Below are 25241 nucleotides of genomic sequence, written 5' to 3'. Positions count from 1 at the left end.
ACACAGTAGAGAAAACCTGTCTCACACTGCCCCTGTTCTCCTGCTTGATCCTGTGTACAATGCCTGTGTTGAAATGAGTGAGGCCCTGCTAAAGGAGGGGCATATTTGTATTCAGTCTATAGAGGCCGAGAATGAAAAGAGGCCAAATTTTAGCGGTGTTCCACTGATCTTTTCTTTTGCATGAAAAGACTCCTTTCAGTTATAAACTGAATCAACACTAGTTCCCTCTTCATCCTGCTATGAAATGGTAATCAGTCAACTTCTACAATGTCCCTGCTATAACCCTTTTACCAACCGGACATTTAATTTAATTTAACGGGCTTCTGAAATCCAAGGCTGATGTTAAATGTATTGCCTTCGCAGAACTAAACCACAGCCGTGAAGTCCCTCAGTCGAATGAATTGAATTGGCAGAGTTGTGTCAGGAGTAACTAATTGAGTAAAAACCGAAAAATTGTGGGACACAGTTCTGGTGTTATGCTTCAGCGTATAATCGGTATGAAACTTGGCCGAAATGCTCTGGGTGTAAGTGGGCCTTCTGATGCCTTTTGTCCAATATCCGTCACATTATCTGCTTTTTCACGCTTGGATTTTACACAGGACCGTGGAGGGCTGATTTCAGCGTGGAGTCATTGCATCAAAACACTCGCCTGTCTTGTTATTCTGTGTCACAGAGGAGCGATTTCCCCGCTGATTACTCGGTGTAATTTCAATTAGTGTTGGATTTTTCGTTAGGACAAAGGAATAATAAAAAAAAAGAAACAACAGAAACAAAACTAGATTTCCAAAATGAAAACAGGCTTGTTTCTGAAGTGGCGGAATGCAATCAGGCTTTGAAACTGTTTTCCTCCAAAACCGCCTCACCTCTGTCATAAGTTCTTACGGCATCATCTACCCATGAGAATAGCGCAGCGAGAAACTTGTGTCCTCAACGGGCATCATAATACAAGTGCTATTAAATGACAAGTTAAGTGTATGTTTTTAAAAAGGACAGGTCCTTCGCTCCACTTTTACTTTTCAGCCTCAGGCCATTCATTAACGCGATTGGACCTTTGTCATGGATTCCTGCCGGAGGGGACCTGACAAAGATGCGGTAATAATTGGACTATTGGGGAACTTGTTAACAACAATTAGTGAGGTAATTATATAATTACTGCAATAACTGTTTTCTTCCTAAAGGGAAAGTGATGCATTTGCAAGCCAATAGGCTTGTGCCTAACAGTAGGCTACATGGGTAGAAATACAGAGGTCACCTTCATGTTAGGAAACGTCAGAGTAAAATAGTTTATTTTAAAAAGTAATTAAAAACTATAGTTTTAGAGCAACATTTATGTTATATAGAAGCTATAAAGGAATGCTTATTTACGTGATGCAAGTGAAGTGTATTTAGATATATATAACAGGCCAAGAAAAAAGTAAAAACAGCAGAAATGAAATCTTTAGTATTATAATTATATCCACTTTAGCCCGTGTTATGGAAATACATTGCAGGTTATAGCCACTCCTCATGCCTCGCAGACCTGTTAAAATATGCAAACTTGGGCCCAAAAGTTGGCTCACCGTGAGCGGAGCAAATCGATGTACCGCCTCCCATTCAGATGGACCCGAGGCAGCACTGGTGCACCCAAAAGGCTAATTGTTGAGCAGCAAGGCCACAGTAAAGAGAGCAGGTACACGAACAGGTGCACTGCAAAAGTAATATTGGAAATATTGACAGGATTTTCTGAAAAGCCACGCGACGGACCTGTTGGCAAAGCTCTGATCACACATCAAATGAAAACGGCATCATGAATTTCTATAGACTGCTCCTCGGGTTATTTAAAGACTTCTTACTTTGGTTTGGCAACATAATGGCCTGTGTTTGCTTGTGTGTGCCGGGGTTACCGCATGAAAAGGACAGAGGTGCACATTAACATCGCTTAAGGTTTTCTCAAGGGCCGAAATGAACTGACTGGAAAGTAACTTTATAACTCGCTGGAGGATGAAACCTTTGTTGGGCTCTGTTGTGAAAGACACAAGAGCCTGACAAAAGGAGGGCGCCTTTGTTAATAAACACTAAAGCGCAAGGGTATTGATGTGCCTTGAATTGCAAAACATCTGCCATTTACTCTGAACGACTAGAGCGAAATTTAAATGAAAATAACCAAGCAGCCTTTAGCACAGCTACAGACACCGCGTCTGTAGCCGTGCGTAAAACAACAGTCATATGAGCAACTTGGAAAACCCCCCCTTTTGTTTTTCAGGTTTAAAAAACATCAAACCTTCCTTTGTCAGTGTGGCCAGATGGATCAACACACGACGCCCTCTTTAACTGTAATAGTGCAATACTTTTTTTTTCTTTGCAGACGTTTAATCTAGTCTAAGTTCAACTCACAGTGTCTTACTTTAATGTTGACAGGTCCCTATAATGATAGAGGCTTGCTGGTGTGACTGCTTGTTGTGAGTAGAAAGACCACTGTGAATAGAGCTGCACGGACAGGTGCAAAAGTATTTCAGATGCTTAAGGGACTTTCTGAAAAGCCACGAGCTATTATGAAAGTTGTAGGCTCTGGTCAAATAACAGAAGACACAGATTTCCTCGGGATATTTAAAGGCTTATTAAAGACTCTTACTTTGGTTGGATACACTAAATTACGTGTTAATATTTAACAAAAGACCAGAACAAAAAACGAAACGAAACACAACCCCCCCCCCCCCCCCCCCAAAAAAAAACCAACAACAAACAAACAAAAAAAGCAACCCAGCGATGAGACAGTTAAAGGCTTTGTGTTAAGGATGTGCAGACTGAAAAATTGCTCAAGTGCAGTCATTTAATTAGCCGTTAGCACTTTTAAACTTAGATTTAAAAGTTTCACTAATATTCCAGTTTAACTGTTCCTAAACACAATAAGGAATTATTAACCCTTAACACTGAACTAATGGAAGCTATATGTTAATCTAAACTCGTGGTATGGACTCTGACCTTCGAGTGATCTGTGTCTTTCGATTAAAAAAAGGTATATAACGTTTAAGGAAAATCCCATATGGACACCAAATGCAAATTGCCTCCATTAAAATGTGTTTTGTTTTTCGCGTTTGGGGGGGGGGGACCAGTTGCTGACCAACTTTTTTTTCCCATGGTTTTCTCTTTATCTGGGCAAAGTGGAAAATTGAAAGGTACAAGTGAAAAGGCGTGGGGCGTTACCCTGATTTTCCTCGCTCTATATTTTGTCAGACAGAAATGTGTGCCCCCTTAGCTGAACCAACTTTTTTTAAGGAAAGAAATTCATTCAATGCGAGGCTAATCCAAGTTTAAATTGTTAAATAGAAAAAAGCTGTTGGAGTCTGTTGTAAGTTGCAGATAGTCATATCACATTGGAAGCATAGGCTCATTTCACCCCAGTTAAATTGCTGAAGTTGGTAATCACACTGAAATTCTGCATAACATCGTGTGTGGCGAATGTAACTCTGAAATCAGTAAGAAATTGTCAATTTGCTGGTGTCAGCGTATAGCCCTCCAAACGCGCCATATGCCATGCTAAGTGGCACCATTCACCAATTCGTTCCTACTTTCACGGTCCATCCTCCCCTTTTCCCTGCCAGGAAGCTGAATGGCCACAACAAAATGGCAATTTACCCTCTCGAATTGCTGCATACCCCCTGCGGGGAAGGCTCTTTCCGTTTCACTTTGCGGGGCATCCCAATCCTACTAAGCGTCACGACGTGAAACTTTGACTTTCAAATGGAAAGAGAAGTGTTTGACCATCAGTGCTGTCAGCGCTGTCTCAATAGTTTGTGTCTGGCTATAAATTTGACGGGACATCAAAGAAGAGAGTAACAAAACGAGGTTGGAAAAGAGGCCAAACAGCAAAAGTACACGTAACTAAATTAAGGAATATGAAGGGAAACGTTTGATCTCTGATCCAATAATAGCCTACAAAGAAAAACGAGTGAAGATCCTTGCATGTGATCATCTTTAAGATCACCAATAAACGCACACACAAAATTTTTTATGTTCTGTAGGCATAAAATGCATCCAAATGAAATATATATCTCCCCTAAAAATGAACCATGTTCATCGATGTCAGTAAGGATAAGCGAAGACAATAAGGTTTGTATTTCTTTAATTTAGTTTGTCAATATAACTTCACTATGAAGGCTATGCCTGCCAGCTATCAGTTTTACTCACGTTTACTGAATACCCGAACACCTATGGAAAAATCAAGCTGCTGGTATTCATTTAGCTCTTACTTTTAACTTACCACCCACCTGAACCATGCTGCTGAATAATCGAGAGTTAGTGGTTTAATTCACACCTGGACAGCCCGTCTCAGAGATGTCTGATAGGTTTTTGAATGCATTGGGCCTATTTTTAAAATTAAATTGAAATAAAAGTATGTTCACAAAATGACGGTCAGTCACAGACTGGAAGTTATTCATAGTCGATGTAAAGCGGTGGTAAGTGTATAAATTCACAAGCTCAATTTGCCCAGAAGCCTGTATTCACTATCCAATTTTTGACAGTTCTTCACTGTAACATGTACAATTCTTTTCATAGTGCAATACAAAACTGCATATTTTTCACCAGAGTTTGGCTTTGCACTGGCAACGTTGAAGTACAGTATGGTTGAACCAATGGCCTGCTTGTAGGCACACTGTGAAGTGATGCCACCAAGTGGTCACATTTGTGTTACAGCAACCAAAAAAGAAAATAGGAAAACATCTTATTTCATGTTTTTTTAATCACTGATTTTTACACAGCTGTTCATGAAAATATCAGAATTAGTACAGAATTCATTCATGTGTATATTTACTTCATGCTTCAAAGTGATGGAAATGCATATAACTTTAAAAGATTTTGAAAACTATACATCCATTCTTTAACATGATATACATAAACAGAAACCATAACCCCCAAATAGTTAATTTAATCTTGTGCCAGAATCCTACATAGCTGACTACAGATATGAGTTATGTGAAAGCTCTTTAGAATATAAAGCACATTTCTAAAAATAAAATTGTTTGCTTTAAGTAACTCAAGCATGATTTACATATATTTCAAAGAGGATTTGACATTAGAGCATTGAACTAAAAAAGATCCATCTATGACTTCTCTATCTGAAGTGATTGATACATTTCCTGAAGTGAGCTACTGGCTAATTGTTTTGGTATAATTTTGAATGAGACCTTGGAAGTACTGCTGTGTGTTTTTGTGGGGTTGAAAAAGAATGATGAAACATTTTGGGAGGAAATACCAAAACAGAAAAGAGTACAGGCTGGAAAGTACAGCCAGGGCACTAAGAAGCTGTATGTACTTCCCACGGTAAAGCATGCACTCTGTGGCGAAGATGATCCAAGTGAGGATCAGCAGGAGGAGGCAGAAGGTTATTGCTTTGGCCTCATTGTAGTTTTTAGGAAGGTTTTTGCCCATGTATGAGAAAATAAAGCAAAGAGTGCATATTGATGACAGTAAAATCACAGAAGCTGTAGATGCTTGTAGACTGATGTCACAGCTGAGTATGATTTTGTCAGGGTACCAGGATGTTTCATTATAGGGGCTTGGAGGTTTACAAGAATAGCCAATAACGAGGAAGATTGCTTGAATGACAAATGCAACAACAATGACCAGCCACTGTCCGTTATATTTTACCCACCAACTGTGGAGCTTGGGGATCTTGGCTGCTATTTTAAAAATGCAAACAATCTGAAAAGAGCGCACAACAAAACATGCTAGACAAATAGTGTAGAATAAGAGAAATGGTAAGTATCTCAAAGTACAAAGAGGGACTGTCGGCTTACCAAAATGAAAGAATACACTAAGATTACTCAGACTTAGACAGCCTAAAATTAAGAAGCACATTGGTCCACCAGCAGATCTGACGACAGGTGTGTTGTAGTTGACTGAAAAGAGAACAGACATGGCTAACGTCATGCCCACAAATGCACAGGCCGCTACGAAGACCAATGTAGCCACAATATCTGTGGCTGATATGTACTCCACAGCCCGCAGATTACATGATGTACTTCCCTCTTCAGACCATTCGATGTCCTTACACTTGAGGCAGGTGTATGGACTCTCTGTTTTACAAGAGACAATAAACCATATTAATAGATTTATATTTGAAAATGTTCAGTTTTTGATCAAATTTGTTTGCATTATTCATAGCTTCATTACACCCAAAATAACTGTAATAACTGAAAAAACTGCATCAATACTATTGAGGAGACAGTGGTCCATTTAGTTTTTAAGGATCAAGGTGAATCTTTAAAACCACGTGAAATAAAAGTATAGTTATCTTTATGGGAAGAAACAAAGTACTAAAAACATTGTTACGGCACTTCTGTAGAATTTAGATATCTGTACTTTACTCTTTACTTTAGTATTCATTTTTCTAACAGCTTTTTACTCCCTACATTTTAACACAATTGTCTGTGCTATTCATTAGATTTTCAGAACAGGCTTGTTACTTCGGATTTTATGCATTTAAGGTAAGTTTCTCCCCCCAACATTGAGTGCCTTCCAACTGATTTGAGCTTAAATGGAGCTTATTGAAATAACAGAAGAAAGAGGCAAAAAACACACAATATATAATTTATGTATACTGTTTTGTATGATTTATATCATTATACTCAGGGGTTAAAGTAGGACAGAATGATGCATTCTTTATTTGTTTTTTGGTCCAGATGTCTGTAAGTTGTGGTTGCAGTTAGTGCTATATGATAGTACAAATTCAGGTATCAATCCAATACCACGTAAGTACCGGACCGGTATTGCTGATTCCAATACTGATACTGATACTTACAGCGTATTTAGGGGGGGAGAACAACGTCATGATTTACTTATTTTCCACAACAATGAGTTAACATAAGAAAGCAGTTTTTTAGAGATCTGAAATGTAAATGTGCTTGTCTTTAAAGCTTTTTGAGTCAACTTCTGTTGATTAAATGTACTATATTGATGAGACCCTACAACAGATTTTAGTGTTTCCCAACCTGCCACACTTTAATTCCTGACTGTGCTCTTTCTTCTTAGGTGTGAAAAAGTTTGTATTTCCATTTACTAAATAAAAAAATATATTATATTAATACTTTTTATTAATACTTGTGCCTTTTCACTTTTATGTGAGCAAAAGAAGTTAAATCAGTACTTTGTTTTTTTAATCAAAGTTTTTTTTAACACATACTGTATATCTAAACTTGTACTTAAAGAAAGTATGTACTTTTGCCATGATGAACCTGTATATTTAGTCACGTTGCAAACCATTACCCGTAATGTTGACGTAAGTTCCATTTGCACAGATTTCACAGTCGAAGCAGCATTCATAGATTCCATTTCGCTTTTTTATATATCCTGCAGGACATTCTGGGGAACATAAGGAAGTAGGTACCTGTACAAGACATATATTTAGCACATAAAATAAGTAAAAAAAAAAAAAAAAAAGCATTTCTGAAGGGTAGCAACAGATTGGGGAGAAAAACCAACACAAAAAAGATGCTTTATATACAACAACAAATGCCAAAAAACCCCTGAAAAAAATAAAATAAAAACAAAGGATCTTTGATAGTGTGTTTTGACTTTGGTTGGTGCTGTTAAATCATCTTGAGACAAACAAACAAACAAACATTTTTCATATATTATGTTTAACTAAATGTTGTATTAATAACAACAACAACAATAAAAACTTACTTCTCCATTGGTGTGCCATTCAATTTTGCTATCATCCACGAAGAAATGCACTTCTGAATTAAACTGATAAAATCCAATCTCCTGTGCATCACCACTGTTATTCCAGAAAACTACTGAATAGGATCCTTGCTTTAGATTTCCGTTGTCATCAAACTGAATACTATTATTTACAAGTGTAAAATTTGACTTCCTCAGCTCCGCTAGAACCTGATGTGTGCAGAAAAAATTACACAACCATTAATTCTTTGTATTTAAAAGAAAAAAAAAATCATATATTGATGATATAGATAGTAGACCTAAACTTTTTCACAATATGAAGTGACAAGTTCTACAACTATTGAAAAAGAGTTTGGTTTCAGAATTACAACAATACGTCATCTCAGTTTCAAACCACTTGCAGGCTATTGTTAAAAGATGGAATTCAACACAGTAGAAGGCAATTCCCTGTTCTAACTGCTTAGAAGCATAGAGAGTACTTTCTGTCAGTAATGACTTGGTAATATTTAGGTAATTTGGTAACAAGAAAGTAATAATATAGAAGTATCAAGTTATTATCAGTATCATAAAGTTCATTAGCAAATCATTATCCAAGAAACCAGTTGGTAGAAGTATATAGTTTATTATAGCATATAATATGATACAATGTATTAATATGGTGGTAGTAATATGATAACCTGTGCATTTAAATAAAAAAAAGAAAAGAAACACTTGTTGTAGTAAACTCGTAAAATATAATAAGGTAATATTGGTCAGTGCTTCAAGACTCTGGGACATATTTATCCTATTATAATGGTAAAACTAATCCTACATTGGTCCTCAGTATTTTTATTTGTTTCAAGATGAAAATGCAAAGACTGTGTTTTAATGTTGTGGCCTATTACCTGGAAGCATGTGGTATTAACCAGAAATCAGGGATGCAAAATGCAAGACCGCCAGTTTCTAACTACTGGCATATTATTGACATATTAGAAAAAAAAAACCTCCAGGAAGTGTCATGACTACCTGGAAACATGTGCAGTAGTTTCTACATTATAACCTGGATTCAGGAGTGCAAAAAAACCCTGGTTGTTAAAGTGTGTTTAACTGGAAAATGAAGCATATATAATCAAAGGAGCTTGCAAAGAAAAGTGTCTGGACTTCTTTAAGTTGCTTGAAGACGTTTCACCTCTCATCCGAGAAGCTTCTTCAGTTCTAAGGTCAAATGGTGGGGAATCCCAGATTTAAACCTAGTGGGAGTGTCCCCCGACAGAGGGACAAAAGGACCCCCTGATGATCCTCTAATTGCCTGAGCCAGTTTCACACCTCTGCTCAGGCAATTAGAGGATCATCAGGGGGGTCCTTTTGTCCAATAACTTGTACTGTATTATAGTACATTATTACCACCTTTACATAACATTATTAGACAGTTCTCAGGATGATTAAAAAAAAGGCTTGTATACTTACAATGTAGGGGTACACTGTGATATTGCTATCACATTTGTCAGCTCCACATCGTAAGGTATTGTGTAAGGCATGAGCAATGGCATATATGGCAGAGTAAATTGCAAAAGAGTATGATGGGTCTGCAGCAAAGATATCCTCAGGATTCATGCAACTACAGTTACATTTCTGATTGCAAAATGTGTCTTGCTCTGCATATTTACAATGAAGTTGGGCTTTGGAAGAATGCAAAAAATCACTAAAACCAGGTATTGTCACTACTGGCTCAGCTACTCCAAGTACGGTTCCAATGTTTTTGATTCCTTTCATTTTGGGGAGTTTTTTGTTCAAGGCCCATGCATCCCCTGCTATCCACACCTTATTTGTCACATTCAGTAGCATTGCTGACTCAATGAGAGGTTCAACATTGTTTTCTAGAGCAAAAACAATAATGACATTTATCTGTTTTGCCTCCATCTGTTTGAACGTTTGAGTGTAATTGGTGCTGTCACTCAGGCCTTTGGAATATGGTAGGCAGATCTCAGTATCCTTTATCCTCTGAGTGAACAAATCCAGACCATCATTACCATAATCATCATCACTGTTAAGGAAAGCAACCCAGCGCCAGTTGAATTTTTGCAAAATTCTTACAATCACATCTATCATATTTAAATTGGAAGGCAATGTACGCAGGAACGATGGATATTTTGCCTTATTTGAGAACACAGAAGTAGAAGTTGCATAATTAACCTGTTAAATAGAAAATAATAGAGAATTTGATCATTTTCAGGTACAATAAATAATGACAAAAAGAAGTCATAATCTTTCTATAAAACTGTTTTTGTCATATTATTTGTTAACAACTTACCATAGGAACAAGATTTACCATGAATAGCGGGGCTACGGTCAGGGATTGAGTGCTTGTGAAAGGACCGACCACAGCTATTACTTTAGACAGAACACTTTGTTTGTCACTCCAAGGTTGTATTGAACCATTAGCTGAGATTAATTTCAAAACACCTGGAAAATTCTGCGTATCTGAGCAGTGGTCAAATATGTCATAGCCAAGAGATACATTTGGCAGTAAATTGGTAGAGTTATTAACTTGCTCTACAGAAAATCTTATCATCTGAAATCTCCGATAATTTGAGAATGTGAGTGGTTTACTGAGGACAAGAAGACAAGAGAACAGGATTAACCATAAAAATCTGAAATATTGCTTAAAAGCTTCGTATTTCTGTAGTTTTGTTATTATTACATAAATTCAATTGAACAAGGACACAGATCAGATTAAATTCTATACTTCGTAGTTGGACTTTGTAAAGGCATCCAACTAGATTTATCATAAAACTTACGTGGTGCAGTCGAGAGCTTCTGGTCTTTCATGATACACAGAGCCAGTGTCGTCATGAATGTGAAAAAGTCCACCTATCAAATAATCCCCTTCCAGCTGAAACTCTGACGCTGGGACAGTATGTTGAGTGCAGACATGTAGAAATGCTCCTAGCAGACAGAAAGATTCTAAAAAATGTTTCATTGCTGAAGCTCTTTCTTAGTGTTCTGTTGTGCACTCTACCAAAATGTGCCTCTGCCTTTAGTGAGTTATAATACAGTGATGACTGTCCCCTCCCGTCATCATTTACATGCACATGGTGATGCTATAAATGGTTGAATGAACTTTCACAAATCAGTATGCAAAAGCATCCAAGCTGCTGTTTGTGCACAAAGTTGAACAACCATCACAAGCAAATTAGTGTAATGCTTCTATCTGGAATAACTCAATTAATCATTTCCTTCCTTTAGACATTATAACACATTTACTTTAGATTTTATTTGACTCCGTGACAGATATGAGGTCTTTAAAATATCTTTGTCTTCTTTGGGCGCAACCAAAGCTAGAATTCTGAAATGCTGGCATAAATACTGGCATAAAACGTTTGGGCCTTGATTTAAAAGCCCTTTGGCTGGTTTTATGTTTTTAAATCATGTTACACTATCACAAAATCATTACATCCACCGTCAAACTATTTATTCATATTTGTAGATATTTATTAAAATGACTGAAGCACACTAATGCTAACTACAAGCTGCTCTTTCCACTGCAGAAAATGTGCCAAAATGCATTTGTCCTTTGGAAGAAATGTGTACTTCAACTAAGATTGCACTAGGTCAGAGCAACAAAAGACAGAAAAACAACAACTCACCCCTTGATCATTACCAAACAGTAAGTGACCACATCCTCTTACAAATGATCCCTGTATAATTTAACATGTAACCACACAGGCCATTCAAAATTTGCAATCACTCAGCAGATGTAAGTGGTGAATGACAAGAACCCTAACCCAAATTTGAAGGTAACTCCCTGTTTGAAGGGCAGAACTTTCTGGTTCATATTAAGAGATAGGTCTCATCTGGTGAGACTGTAGGCTGATAAACAAAAAATGTGTTTCAACTATAACTCTGCATTAAGACCAAATGCAACAAAATATTACAGATAAACTTGCTTTAACTAGCAATAGTCAGTAGTTTGAAACACTTTCATATAGAATCAGTTATATGCTAATGGTTAAAGTCATTAGGCATAATAACAGTCATCTGTTTGTTTGTACTTTAATCCCAAAACATTTTCTTTACTTTATAATTAAAAGTGCATCTATTGCGTTTTGTATTATTATTATTATTATTATTATTATTATTATTATTATTAGTAGTAGTAGTAGTAGTAGTACTATTATTATTATTATTATTATTATTATTATTATTATTATTATTATTATTATCACAGTTTCCTTCACCAAAACATTGCTTTGGTGAAGGAGACCCTGTCTTTAATGATAAAACATAGGTATGATGCTGTATATGCTGAGTCTGAAGGTGTGCCCATGAATATAAAAATCCCTCCATGGTACACAAATGCCTATGACTTTTTTTACTCTCCACCTTTGGCGAATTATACACACACGTGTAAAATGCCATTAGTTGGAAGGAAGATATCCTTCACAGCCACTGTATTCAAATATGGTGGAAGAACATCGGAACATACAGCAAACCCACTCCTATGTATTTTTAAAAGATACATTTTATGTTTATGAGAATGCATCAGTTTGTTGGAAGACGTAATTACACACTATATCTATGAATACATTATGCTTTTTTTCCTAATAAATAATGCCAAAAAATGACCTTTAATGTAAAGCCTTGTTGTTAAAGCATCCAGTGCTTCTATCAGTGCACTGTGACATCATGACATCAAGAACACTGGACATTTAAACCTGTTTCCTTCTGACATGCAACATTGTCAATAAACAGTTTGCCAGAATATGATATTAGAGGTGAGATAACATAAAATTACATTATTACTTCTAAATAATAGAATTGAAATTTAAGGATGCTTGAGTACCCTTAAAAAGTGTCTAAACAAGCAGCAGAGCAGTGCTTTTGTATAAATGCTAGGTAAGTTTGCTAGAACGGGCGATTAATGATGGAAACCCCACAATTTATCATGAAAAGAGGCATTTTAGAAATCCACATTGTAATAAAGATGCAGCTACAGGTACTTGGACTAAATTCAGAACAATGAATGATAGTATACAAGGATGTTTTTAGTGAGATGTTGTATTACTATACTATACTCTAGGGCACAGGTGTCGAACTCCAGGCCTTGAGGGCCGGTGTCCTGGATCCAACACAGCTGATTTAAATGGCTAAATTACCCCCTCAATGTGCCTTGCAGTTCTACAGAAGTCTGGTAATGAACTAATCATTTGATTCAGGTGTGTTGACCCAGGATGTTATCTAAAACCTGTAGGACACCGGCCCTCGTGGCCTGGAGTTCGACACCCCTGCTCTAGGGGGTACAGAACATCACTGAAAAATGTAAATAAACATCTCATGTCTTATCTACATGATCACTGATTTGTCTGTACCTTGCTTAAACAAGTTGCCTGTTGGGAAAACAAAGAGAGCACAATAACAAAGGGAAAATTACAAAACAACATTTTGCAGTTGGACAGAATTGGCTTCCAAACTTGATGTGTTGATAAATAAATTAAGTCTGGAGAATTCACGACTTGTCTAGTAATGGTTAAACTTTATTGGGTTTTGCTTATTAATTAAGCGCAATATGAGTGAAAAGCACTAGTACTGCTACTACTACAGAAAAACAAACAAAGAAAACCTATCCATTCAAGAAAAGTTTACATTTTATACAGTACACATAATTGCTTTCTTGTGAATAAGATGAGAGAATTGATACCACTCTCCTACGGCTTTGTTGAGAACAAGGTTCTATTCAGAACCAATTGATCGTAAAGCCTAGGAACAAGGTAAAAAAACAGATTATCTTGGTCCAAAGGAAAATATATATTTATGTAATTACATTGTAAACAGGTATTAATTAATTAATTGTCTTATCTCATTTAGAGATAATTTCATTTAGAGCAACATAAGTGTAAGTAAGACTGGTAACTTTTGAGAGAACAACATCTTCTCATTCATTTTCATCTAACTCTTGTCACAAAAATCCATAAGCATATTTACCAAAAGAGAACTCCTGATCTAAATAAGAAAATTACTTAAAAGCAACATTTTAGCAGAAGGTCCTGAGTACATTAGTTTTTCTGCCTGTGGAGACACAAAATTATTAGAGGCAGCTATTGGCTAATTGTTTTGGTATAATTTTGAATGAGACTTTGGAAGTACTTAGGTGTGTTTCGGTGTGGCTGAAAAATTATGATGTAACATTTTGGGAGGAAGTACCACAACAGAAAGCAGTAGAGGCTGGAGAGTACAGCCAGAGCATTAAACATTAGGATGAATTTCCCACGGTAAAGCATATATTGTGTGACAAAAACAATCCAGGTTAAGATCAGCAGGAGGAGACAAAAAGTTATTGCTTTGGCCTCATTGTAATTTTTTGGTAGGTCTTTTCCCATGTAGGAGAAAGCAAAGCAAAGAGAGCACAACAATAAAGGTAAAATCACAGAGCAAGATATTGCTTTAGGATTAATTTCACAATCAAGTAGGATTTTGTCTGGGTACCAAACTTTGTTTTGGTAGGGTTTGGGTGCAGCATATGAATAGCTAATAAGAAGCAAGAAAGCCTCAGTGATAAATGCCACAGTGATGACTAGGTGCTGTCCATGATATTTCATCCACCAACTGTGGAGTTTGGGTATCTGGGCTGCTATTTTGAAAATACAAACAATTTGAAAAGAGCGCACAACAAAACATGCTAAACAAATAGTGTAGAATAACAGAAATGGCAAGTATCTTAATACACAGAAAGCAACTGTTGGCTTGCCAAAGTAAAAAAATACACTAAGACTAGACAGACTGAGACAGCCTAAAATTAGGAAGCACATTGGTCCCCCAGCAGATTTGACAACAGGTGTGTTATAGTTAACAACAAAGAGAACAGACATGGATAATGTCATGCCCACTAAGGCCCAGGCACCGACCATGATCAGTATAGCCCAGTTGTCTGTAAATGGCATATACTCCACTACACGCAGATCACATGAAATACTTCCTTTTTTAGACCATTGTGTGTCTTTGCAGTTGATGCAGTTGTAGCGATCTTCTGTTTAGACAACAAAAGGACAGACCATCATTAAACTGATTTTTGAAAAAGAAAATGCTGCAGGTAACTTATGATACATGAAACTCTTAAAATAATTTACCTGTGATGTTGATATAGGTTCCATTTGGACATATTTCACAGTTAAAACAGCATTTGTGGATTCCAGTTTGCTTTTGTACATATCCAACAGGACATTCTGCTGAACATAATGAAGTAGGTACCTGTTCAAGGATATTATTTTGTAAAATATACAGACAACAGGAAAAGGACTGCAGCCACAGTTTTTAAAATTTAGGGCCGCTCACTAAATACTAACAACCACCATCTGTTTATTTACTCGATAGTATGTTTTGCCCTGAATAACTACACTAGTGTGTCTTTATGTAAAAATGTATCATTTGAAAGGAAAAAAGATACAAAAAACGATGATTTGATTACTTTATACTGTCTAAAGTGTTGATATACTGTATGAAAAGATTCAAAAACACAACTTACATCTCCATCTGTGTACCATTTAATCATGGTGTTGTTGATGAAGAATTGAAGAGATGGATAAAAGCTGTAAAAGCCAATCTCCTGTGCATCTCCAGTCTGATTCCAGAAAACTACTGAGTATGATCCAGACTTGAAATCTCCATTCTCATCAAATTGAATATTCTGGTTTAAAAGTGTAAAGTTTGACTTCTGCAACTCTTCTAAAACCTGTTGTAGGCATAAAGAGGTAACTGTAACAGGATATTCACACTTATTACTTAGGCTGTTGAAATATCCCAGAGAAAGGAGAAACTGCAGAATGGTGAAACCTTTTACAGAAAGGGTACATTTTAAGGATTTTGAGGACACAAGAAGTAGGAGGTAATGGCTGGATGGATGCATTTTAAGAGAGACGTAAGATTTGATACTATGCCTATGCCCTCCACTTGATCAGGTACTCTGCTGGAATAATAATCTAGCCAAAGGAGTCCAGACTTTAACATGATTGGTGCAGTATGGGGTGATCTTGACAGAGAATAGAACAAAATGCAGCTGCAATGTCCTTCAAGAAGCCTGGAGAACTATTTCTGATGTTACTTCTGATACTGACGTTTAAGCTCAATAAACTTAGAGATAGAGAGGGTGGCATCTTATTCTAGTTTACCCACCTTATATACCTTGCTCTATGCAGTGTGTGATCACAAAAAAGATAGGAAGGATCAGTATTTTAAAATGTTTAGACACACATAGAGGTTACAGTTGTCAGTAAGATGAAACACATAATCTCTTGAGTACTGTTTGCACACTTACCATATATGGGAACAGGGTAATCTTATCACTGCATTTACCATCTCCACATTGCAAGGCATTGTGTAAACCGTGAGCAATGGCATACACAGCTGAATAAACAGTAAATGAATAAGACGCATCTGCTGAAATGATATCCTCTGGTGTCACGTAGCTGCAGTTGCAAGCCTGATTACAAAACCCAGTTTGTGCTTCATTTTTAAAAAACGTCTGTCTTTTGGTAGAGTAGATAAAATTATTGAAGCCAGGTACTGTCTCTACTGGCTGAGACACACCTAGTACAGTTCCAATGTTTCTGATTCCTTTCATCTTGGAAAGCCTTTTGTTAATGGACCAGGTGTCACATGCTATCCACACTTTATTTCTGAAATTCACTTGTACTGCTGTCTCAACAAGAGCTTCTGAAGTCGCTTCTGGAGCAAAAACAATGACAACATGTATTTTTTGTGCTTCTATCTGTTCGAATATTTGGGAGTAGTTTGTATTGTCATTGAGAGCATTCGTATAAGCTAGGCAGATGTCAGTACCGTCGATCTTCTTTATAAAAAGATCTAGGCCATCACGACCATAATCATTGTCACTGTTTAGGAAAGCAACCCAGCGCCAATTGAAGTGCACTATGATCTTAACAATGACTTCAATCATCCCGTCATTGGAGTGCACTGTCCGTAGGAAGGAAGGAAATTTTATTTTATTTGATAGGCGAGAGCTGCCAACTCCATAACTGACCTGTCGAGAGAGTAATGGAGACATTTTTACTATTTCTCGTCATATATTCACAACTTTAGGTGAACTTCATTTTAGTTTATAATTCTAACTTACCATAGGAATGAGATCTGTCATGAAGAGCGGGGCTATAGTCAGGGCATCTGTGCTTGTAAAAGGGCCAACCACTGCCATCACTCTGGAAAAATTCTTGAGTGGTTCAAACCAAGGTTGAATCAGGCCATTTACTGAGATAAGATTTAAAATTCCTGGGAAGTTCTTTGTATCTGAGCAGTGGTCAAATATTTCATACCCAAGGGACACATTTGGCAGTATGTAGGTAGAGTTATTAATTTGTTCCACAGCAAATCTCATCATCTGAAACCTCCGATAGTCTGAGAGACTGAATGGTTGACTGTTGACAGAGAAAGAGAGTAAAAGCTTTTAAATGAAACATAAAAATTGTTCACAGCTGACTTAATGTAGTTATCTTAATGTAGTTACATGTAAATGTGCTACTAAGTTACACTCAGTGACTTAGTTTAGGTGAAGTTATATAATGTAAGGTGTGTCATTTGGTACTTTTAGAGTTCCACATATCAAGATTTGGTTAGAAAGCTTACCTGGAACAGTCAATGGCCTGTGGTTTTGTTTGATAAATACCGCCATGGGCATAATGAATATTAAAAAGTCCACCAATCAAATAATCTCCATCCAGATGGAAGTCTGTGGCTGACATTGTGCATTTAGTCAAAGTATGTAAAAAAGTTCCCAGCAGATACAGAGAAGTAAGAAAATGCCTCATAGTTACCATTTGCCAGTCTGATCTGGCATCTAATGAGATTACACTGTGCTTATAAGAAGCAATGCACTACTTGTATGAGCAAGTTACCACTATTTATTTCCATGAGCTTAATGATGCATGGCTGTTGATATCGTACATACGTACTTGTTAATGGTTGGAAGACAATTCACAAATTAGTATGCAAAACACATTCAAGTTGCTAAGTGCCTTTGATGACTGGATAGTAACTGAAATGCCCCCAGCTGTGGATAAATGAGGCATTCTTTTAACTTGCACTTGATTATATGTTACCAAAAATGATTTATTAAAAAAATGTATCCAATGCAGAAACCCATTGTCATAATGCCTGAAAACTGCATGATAAAACTTAAGCCAAGAATCCTTGGAGAAGCTTGATAAATACTGGCAGCACACTGGTTAGAATAAATTTTCAAAAGAATGTAATAATACCACTGTCTTTAACAATCCCTAATGGCTCATACTACATGTAAATATGTTCATAGTTGTAAAAGTTTTTTGATTAGGGGTTTGCAAGAAAGTGGCAAAATATACTTTTTGTTAGAGACTGATAAAGCATTATATATATTATTGCTTTCTCTTATGATACAATTATTATTTTATATTATATACAGTTATTTATTATTACACTTTTTTCAGCTAAACCATAAAGGCACCGTAAATTTACTTGCAGATCTCTAAAAGAGAGCAGCATAGGAAAAGTGACAGTTAGTAAGACAAAGTAAATCAGAGAACTAATTAAGTGAATAGACACATTATTACAACCTTTCAACAGTCTTAAGTGATGAGTTTTCTTTAATGTAGGTTTTGCTTAAGGGAAAACCCATGTATGACGGTATACAAGTACTGATTTGGCTGGAAAATAATATGGGGTTACAAGCATATGCATACATGCAAACTGTATTAATAATTCGAGGATGTATCTTTGGGTTATGCCTAAATGATACATCCTGTTGCATAAACATCCTGTTTTGCATGACCTAACCTTTGACCAAACAGGACATTGGTGAGATCATTTGCACACACTACACTGTGAATAACAATGACAAGTGGCCAGGCATAAGCTACGGTTTCAACATAGTATTCATCATAAAACTGATTATTTTTAGAAAATATATATCCTAATATCATGTGTGTTCTTCTCGTGTTTTGTGTACAGGTATTTTTATGCCCCTATGGGTCACCTGCAATTCAATTCAATTTGATGAAAAATGTAAATGTTATCTGTATCAAATATTTCTTTAAAATATGCATAAAGAAAATAATTTTATATGGAGTCCTGCGCACATGTGGTCAGATTTGTATGACAACATTAACCAAATAGCTGAGCAGAAAATGAAGCCCGCTACACAACTGAGTTTAATTGAATGAAATTTACTGTTATTAAACTGCAGTACATTTTGATGTTAAAATGTTTAAGACAATAAAATTAAAAATATCACTGAATTTTATTAGCCTTTTAATTAATATATAATCTTGTAAGATTTCAAAGTGTTTGTATATTTAAGAACATGATCTACAGTGAAATTAACAAAAGTACAAGTTCCATGAGGGAAATATTGTTATTTAGTAGCTTGAAATACAATTGCTTCTTAACATATATAGATGTGTGACTGTGAAATTAAAATGATATTTCCAATGTTTTTGAACCTAAAATTGTTTTATACAGATTTATTTCACAACAACCATAAAACCATATATTACATATTATTACATACAAGAATTTTTTTCAGAAGAGATTCTGGCAAACCGTCAGATGTCTCAGGAGGGGAAAGCGGTGCTCTACCTGCACTGTGTATAGTGCTGGCGGAGCGCTGCTGATGTCGACTGAGAAAATTGTCAGGCGGTGGAAGGAATACTTCGAGGACCTCCTTAATCCCACTGACACGTCTTCCGAGGAGGAAGCAGAGTCTGGGGATGAGGGGAATGACCCGCCAATTTCCGGGGGCGAGGTCACTGAGGCAGTTAAACAACTCCTTGGTGGCAGAGCCCCTGGTGTTGATGAGGTCCGCCCCGAGTTCCTGAAGGCTCTGGACGTTGTAGGGCTGTCCTGGTTGACACGCCTCTGCAATGTTGCGTGGAGATCAGGGGCAGTACCTGTGGACTGGCAGACCGGGGTGGTGGTCCCCATCTTTAAGAAAGGGGACCGGAGGGTGTGTTCCAACTACAGGGGGATCACACTCCTCAGCCTCCCTGGGAAAGTCTATGCCAGGGTGCTGGAAAGGAGAGTTCGTCCGTTAGTCGAACCTCGGATACAGGAGGAACAATGCGGTTTTCGTCCTGGTCGCGGAACACTGGACCAGCTCTTTATCCTCTCCAGGATACTTGAGGGTGCATGGGAGTTTGCCCAACCAGTCTACATGTGTTTTGTGGACTTGGAGAAGGCATTCGACCGTGTCCCTCGGGGTGTCCTGTGGGAGGTGTTGCGGGAATATGGGGTGTCTGGCCCATTGCTACGGGCCATTCGATCCCTATACAACCGTTGCAAGAGCTTGGTTCGCATTGCCGGCAATAAGTCGGACTCGTTCCCGGTGGGTGATGGGCTTCGCCAGGGCTGCCCTTTGTCTCCGGTTCTGTTCATAATTTTTATGGACAGGATTTCTAGGCGCAGCCAAGTGGCGGAAGGCTTTCGCTTTGGTGGCCTCAGAATCTCATCTCTGATTTTTGCAGATGATGTGGTTCTGTTGGCTTCATCGGGTGAAGGCCTCCAGCTCGCACTGGAACGGTTCGCAGCCGAGTGTGAAGCAGCGGGAATGAGGATCAGCACCTCCAAATCTGAGGCCATGGTTCTCAGCCGGAAAAGGGTGGAGTGCCCACTCCGGGTCGGGGATGAGTTCCTGCCCCAAGTGGAGGAGTTCAAGTATCTCTGGGTCTTGTTTGCAAGTGATGGGAGAAGGGAGCCGGAGATCGACAGACGGATTGGGGCTGCAGCTGCAGTAATGCGGACGCTGCACCGGTCCGTCGTGGTGAAGAGGGAGCTGAGTGTAAAAGCGAAGCTCTCAATTTACCGGTCGATCTACGTCCCTACCCTCACCTATGGCCACGAGCTGTGGGTAGTGACCGAAAGAACGAGATCGCGGATACAAGCGGCAGAAATGAGCTTCCTCCGAAGGGTGGCTGGCCTCTCCCTTAGAGATAGAGTTCGGCCATCCGGGAGGGGCTCAGAGTAGAGCAGCTGCTGCTCCACATCGAAAGGAGCCAGCTGAGGTGGTTCGGGCATCTGACAAGGATGCCCCCTGGGCGCCTCCTGGGTGAGGTGTTCCAGGCATGTCCCACCGGGAGGAGGCCCCGGGGCAGACCCAGGACACGCTGGAGAGATTATATCTCTCGGCTGGCCTGGGAACGCCTTGGTATTCCCCCGGACAAGCTGGAGGAGGTGGCTGGGGAGAGGGAGGTCTGGGCCTCTTTGCTTAGGCTGCTGCCCCCGCGACCCGGCCCCGGACATAGCGGATGAAGATGGATGGATGGATGGAATTTTTTTCATTTTTTCATTTTATTGTTCCATGAAACAATCAGCTATATGTCAGAAAAGATTTCCAGTATTTCTGTTCAACTGTATGAGTGCATTGCATATAAATACATTTCTCAGTAAAACAATTACACACAATTTACAAGGTTATCTATCTATCTATCTATCTATCTATCTATCTAGATGGATAGATGGATAGAGCTATTGGCCTGATGAATATTAAAAAGTCCACCTATCAAATAATCTCCTTCTCTCTGAAACTCAGAATCTGGCACAGTGCATTGATCAAAGCCATGTAGAAAAGACCCCAGTGCACACAGATAAGCAAGAATATTCTTCATTCTTAAAGAGGTTTTTGCCAAATTACTGTGAACTATAACAGAATTTGACTGTCAGGCTTATGCCCGATATATAAGCAAATGCTTGCTCTTATCCGATGAAATACCATTTCCTCTTTTTCTACTTTAGTATACAAGTGGCTGCAGTATTTGCATAAACAAATGCTACCAAGACTTAGAACACAACTTAAAAATAGCATAACTGCACCACTTATATTAAACCAGTATTCAAGAAGAACTTTTGGAAAACTGCTTAAAGAAAATTAACTGTTGCTATTGAAGTATTTTGTCAAGCATGGAAAAACATATGAAGTCACTCTTTTTAATGTATTTAGATGCCATTATTACAGACATGTAAGCCATGTAATTTTACAGTGTTACAAAACGATGTGATGAGTTTAATGTTAACACGATGTCAAGAGAGAAATCACACAGATTTAATGTCATTTTTTTCATCACTAGTTGGCATTTAATGTAGAGAGATGTGAGAAATTATTCACATTAGAATTTTCACATCTTTAAATTTTAATGGTACACCAACAGCTTTACATGCACATAATTGTTTGGATTTTATAATTACAGTACAACTGTTTGTAATACACTATATTACCAAAAGTATTCAATTGTTAAAAAAATTCCAATAAACACACTCCTTAATCTTCTAAATGTTTTATTTCATTAAAGAAGGGTCTTAAGTGTAAATTCTGCCACAAAGTGGTGAGATGGCTCACCCCTCCTCTTCATATCTGGCACAATGACTGTAGAAAACATCTGGCAGAGGAAAGAGAGGACATACTACTTGTCATCCATCTCATCAGTTATCTGTGGTTTTCATATTAATAATGTGAAGGTGGTTGCTTGGCAGGCGGGAGTAGGACCTAAATGCAGGATTCAGAAACATGAGGGGTAGATTAAAGATGGATTTATTGAACTAAAAAAAAGGTCAAAATAAAATAAATAGCAAACCAGGAAAATCTAATCTCGGATACATTGGAGAAAACATATTGTGAAGGAGGACACAACTATGAGGGATGACACGAACAAAGGGAGACTCAGGCAATATATACACACTAGGTAATTAGGAAGATAGGAAACGCCAGGGAACACAACTGAACATCACACATGAGATATGACACCATCAAAATAAAACAGGAAGTAAAATGCACACACCATGACAAGGTGAATTAGTAATAAAATATAATTGACATACTACGTTAAGGTAAAACTTGATCAGTAGTGAATACTCTTTTTCCCAGATAGCAACAGACTCTGGGCAGCCCACCCCACTGGCCCTCAGGATCCACCTGCCTATGGACAGGGCACCATTAAACAGTGATCCCTTGTGAACCCACAGCAGGTCTGGTCAGCGAAGGAGGCTTTTTGAAATTTTCATTTTAAAATTTACTGGCTGGGGTGGTACTTCTGTACTGTACACTGTACTGTAAACTGTCGTGTCAAATATGCTTCCTTTATGGAGTTACCTTTTCATTGAAAGTAATAATGAAGGTAACTGCTTTGTCCGAGTTTTTATTCAGAAATGTGAGATTGTGGCAAGTAAAGTTGGTTTATAACAAATTAGCTACTGGCATATTGGGTGATATAAGGGCCTGTCTCACCTTTGCACACTGCCTGGTTAAAATAATGTCAAATAATGTAAATACAGTTTTAACTGTGCTTCAGCCAGCTGTGTATTTCAAATGTTGTGTGAACTGTCTGGGATAAAATATGAACGTCCACTGAAGGAGTTGTTTTGTAAAGTCAGATGGCGTCTTTCTTCAATGTCTACTGCGCATCTAGTGTGGTTGTCCGTCAGACCTTCGTGTACCAGCTATTTATAGTTCAAATGTGTTGTTGTGGATGTCTTTTCAATGTCAAACTTACACTCATTTTAGAGATTGGAGGATATGTTTTCTATAGGCTACCATTTAATTTTTTCATCACTTTGTTTACACCTTTAAATGTGTCTGCAGTTGTCATCTGCGGCTGAAACAAATCAAATGAAGCAATTGGAAAATGATCTGGAACAGTACACCACCTTGTGAAATGGGACTAGATCACAGAGGTGGGACCAAGTCATTGTTTTGCAAGTCTCAAGTAAGTCTCAAGTCTTTATCCTCAAGTCTCAAGTCAAGTCTCAAGTAATGTCAGGCAAGTCAGAGTCGAGTCTCAAGTCACTGGTGTAAAAGTCCAAGTAAAGTCACAAGTCTGAAATTTTGAATTTCAAGTCCTTTCGAGTCTTTAAAAAAAAAACGAAAAAAAGCATGTTGCAGTTATATGCTAAATGTAAATATTAGACCATGTAATTTTTAAATCTGTGTTTTTCTCAACACATGACAAAATAGTGAACTTAGAAAATATACACAAATTGTGAAATTGCACCTCTTTAAAATGCAGCTCAATTAAACCTAGCTCCAAGAATAATTTTCACCGACAGTTCTGAGATAAGCTGCATGTTATTCTTGGATGCGGTTGTAGGACCGGCTTTAAAATCGCATGACAAAAATATCATACATAAGTAAATGATTTTTTTTTTTAAATATCATTTAAAAAAAAACTGCATCACCAACGTAGCCTGGAAAACATTTGCTAGTTAGATGAAGTCAGCTATCTCATCGTAGCATATTTATATGCATATTTATACGCTTCTTGGAGTGAGTGCATACACTCATGAAGTTTAGTAACTTCCGGTCACTGCAACAAGCCCAGGTACAGTTTACCGACGGATGGGTACGGGACCTTGAAATGCACCGTGTAGAAAGTAAAGACCATCGTACGTATCATAAGTTTACCAGTCTCACAAATCGTCGTCATAAATACACATTCGTTAACCGTTTATTAATATAACCTTTGAGCTCAATGGTAATTAATTAGCAGTGTAAATAATTTCTGGTAGCATCACAGAAATGTAGCAGTGACAATAATATTGTATGCTGTAATCGTACTGGACAATTAGTGATACAAAACAACTGTTTTATCCTGTGAATAAAAGTATATGTTTTTGTCAATGTACCATAATAACAGAAGCGAAACACAATATTGTGTCAGGACAATTCACTATTTATGCACAATAAACACAGGAGCATAGCGCGACAATTTCTGTTCAGCGCCAGACTTGCTTGTAACCTATATCACCAATTATGTTAAGAAAAATGACGCATTAACTACAACAGCAGACTGACCTTTGTGGAAATGCTTGGAGCAGACTAACCTGTGAGCTGGAGGGTTCTGGGACGTTATATTTGGTCTTTGAATGGCTGCAATCCAGGCCATCCGTAGCCTCTTTGTTACTTCGGAAACATGGCTCGAACAATTTATCTTCAACCACGTAATCCGATAAAAACGATCTCTTTACCCGTCGGCTTCCCGTGGCTGTCATGCGACCGGCTATTGCAGTTAATAATACAACAGCTTCTTGACATTTTTGTGTTTCTTTTTATCGCTGTATAACTGATTTTAATTGAAAGCCTGCGTGCGCTAGTACCGCTTGCCACGAGTTCCCAGAATCCTTTGCGGTTCTACCCGTGAATGACATCACATTTTCAATCTCTATATAATATGCATGTTAAATTTTATATTTGGGGTAAAATATCAAGTCTTTTCAAGTAAACCGGTTCAAGTCCAATTCAAGTCCCAAGTCATTGGTGTAAAAGTCCAAGTCAAGTCAAAAGTCTTAGAACATTTTTTCAAGTCTAAAGTCATAAAATTAATGACTCGAGTCTGACTCGAGTCCAAGTCATGTGACTCGAGTCCACACCTCTGCTAGATCATAACCGTTATGTGTAAAGGAAAGCAGAGTGATCAGCTGATGACGATGGCACAGGCTCTTGCTGCTAAAACAAAAGTGAACAGCTACACAGTGGATTTTGAGCAATGTCCCCACCTTCTTACCGTCATGGGCTGTGTGCAGCAGGCAGGACTAGAGGACCCAAAATTCAAACTCCAGGAGGCAAAAGGTAAACT

At 37.8% G+C, this 25241-nt stretch overlaps 3 protein-coding genes across 3 annotated transcripts; all 3 read right to left on the bottom strand.

The window, feature by feature from the left end:
* Positions 1 to 4923: 4923 nt before the first annotated feature.
* LOC309696664 (taste receptor type 1 member 1-like) lies at positions 4924 to 5975 on the bottom strand. Its single transcript, XM_082517986.1, has one exon. It carries the CDS (start codon positions 5908 to 5910, stop codon positions 5128 to 5130), a length of 783 nt encoding a protein of 260 aa, XP_082374112.1. The 5' UTR covers positions 5911 to 5975; the 3' UTR covers positions 4924 to 5127.
* Positions 5976 to 9050: 3075 nt separating this feature from the next.
* On the bottom strand, positions 9051 to 9779 carry LOC309696667 (taste receptor type 1 member 2-like). The gene has a single exon (XM_082517988.1). The coding sequence runs from the start codon at positions 9748 to 9750 to the stop codon at positions 9064 to 9066; it is 687 nt and encodes a 228-aa protein (XP_082374114.1). The 5' UTR covers positions 9751 to 9779; the 3' UTR covers positions 9051 to 9063.
* Positions 9780 to 13278: 3499 nt separating this feature from the next.
* LOC309696663 (taste receptor type 1 member 1-like) lies at positions 13279 to 24940 on the bottom strand. Its single transcript, XM_082517985.1, has 6 exons — positions 24490 to 24940; positions 16769 to 17066; positions 15950 to 16675; positions 15161 to 15367; positions 14766 to 14886; positions 13279 to 14665 (listed from the first exon to the last, which is right to left on the bottom strand). The coding sequence occupies exons 1-6, from the start codon at positions 24549 to 24551 to the stop codon at positions 13737 to 13739; spliced, it is 2343 nt and encodes a 780-aa protein (XP_082374111.1). The 5' UTR covers positions 24552 to 24940; the 3' UTR covers positions 13279 to 13736.
* Between the last annotated feature and the right edge of the window lie 301 nt (positions 24941 to 25241).

Source organism: Aulonocara stuartgranti (genome assembly GCF_965226115.1).
Source record: "Aulonocara stuartgranti genome assembly, chromosome: 20".
In the NCBI taxonomy this organism is placed as follows: Eukaryota; Metazoa; Chordata; class Actinopteri; order Cichliformes; family Cichlidae; genus Aulonocara; species Aulonocara stuartgranti.
This window is presented reverse-complemented; position numbering and strand designations above follow the sequence as displayed.

Coding starts and splice junctions, on each gene's coding strand:
- LOC309696667 (XM_082517988.1), bottom strand. CDS start 9,750: ATGATAGATGTGATTGTAAGAATTTTGCAAAAATTCAACTGGCGCTGG.
- LOC309696663 (XM_082517985.1), bottom strand. CDS start 24,551: ATGGCCTGGATTGCAGCCATTCAAAGACCAAATATAACGTCCCAGAAC. Junction 14,887..15,160: donor AATGGTACACAGATGGAGAT/GTAAGTTGTGTT, acceptor ATCCTTGAACAG/GTACCTACTTCATTATGTTC. Junction 14,666..14,765: donor AACCTATATCAACATCACAG/GTAAATTATTTT, acceptor TTGTCTAAACAG/AAGATCGCTACAACTGCATC.
- LOC309696664 (XM_082517986.1), bottom strand. CDS start 5,910: ATGACGTTAGCCATGTCTGTTCTCTTTTCAGTCAACTACAACACACCT.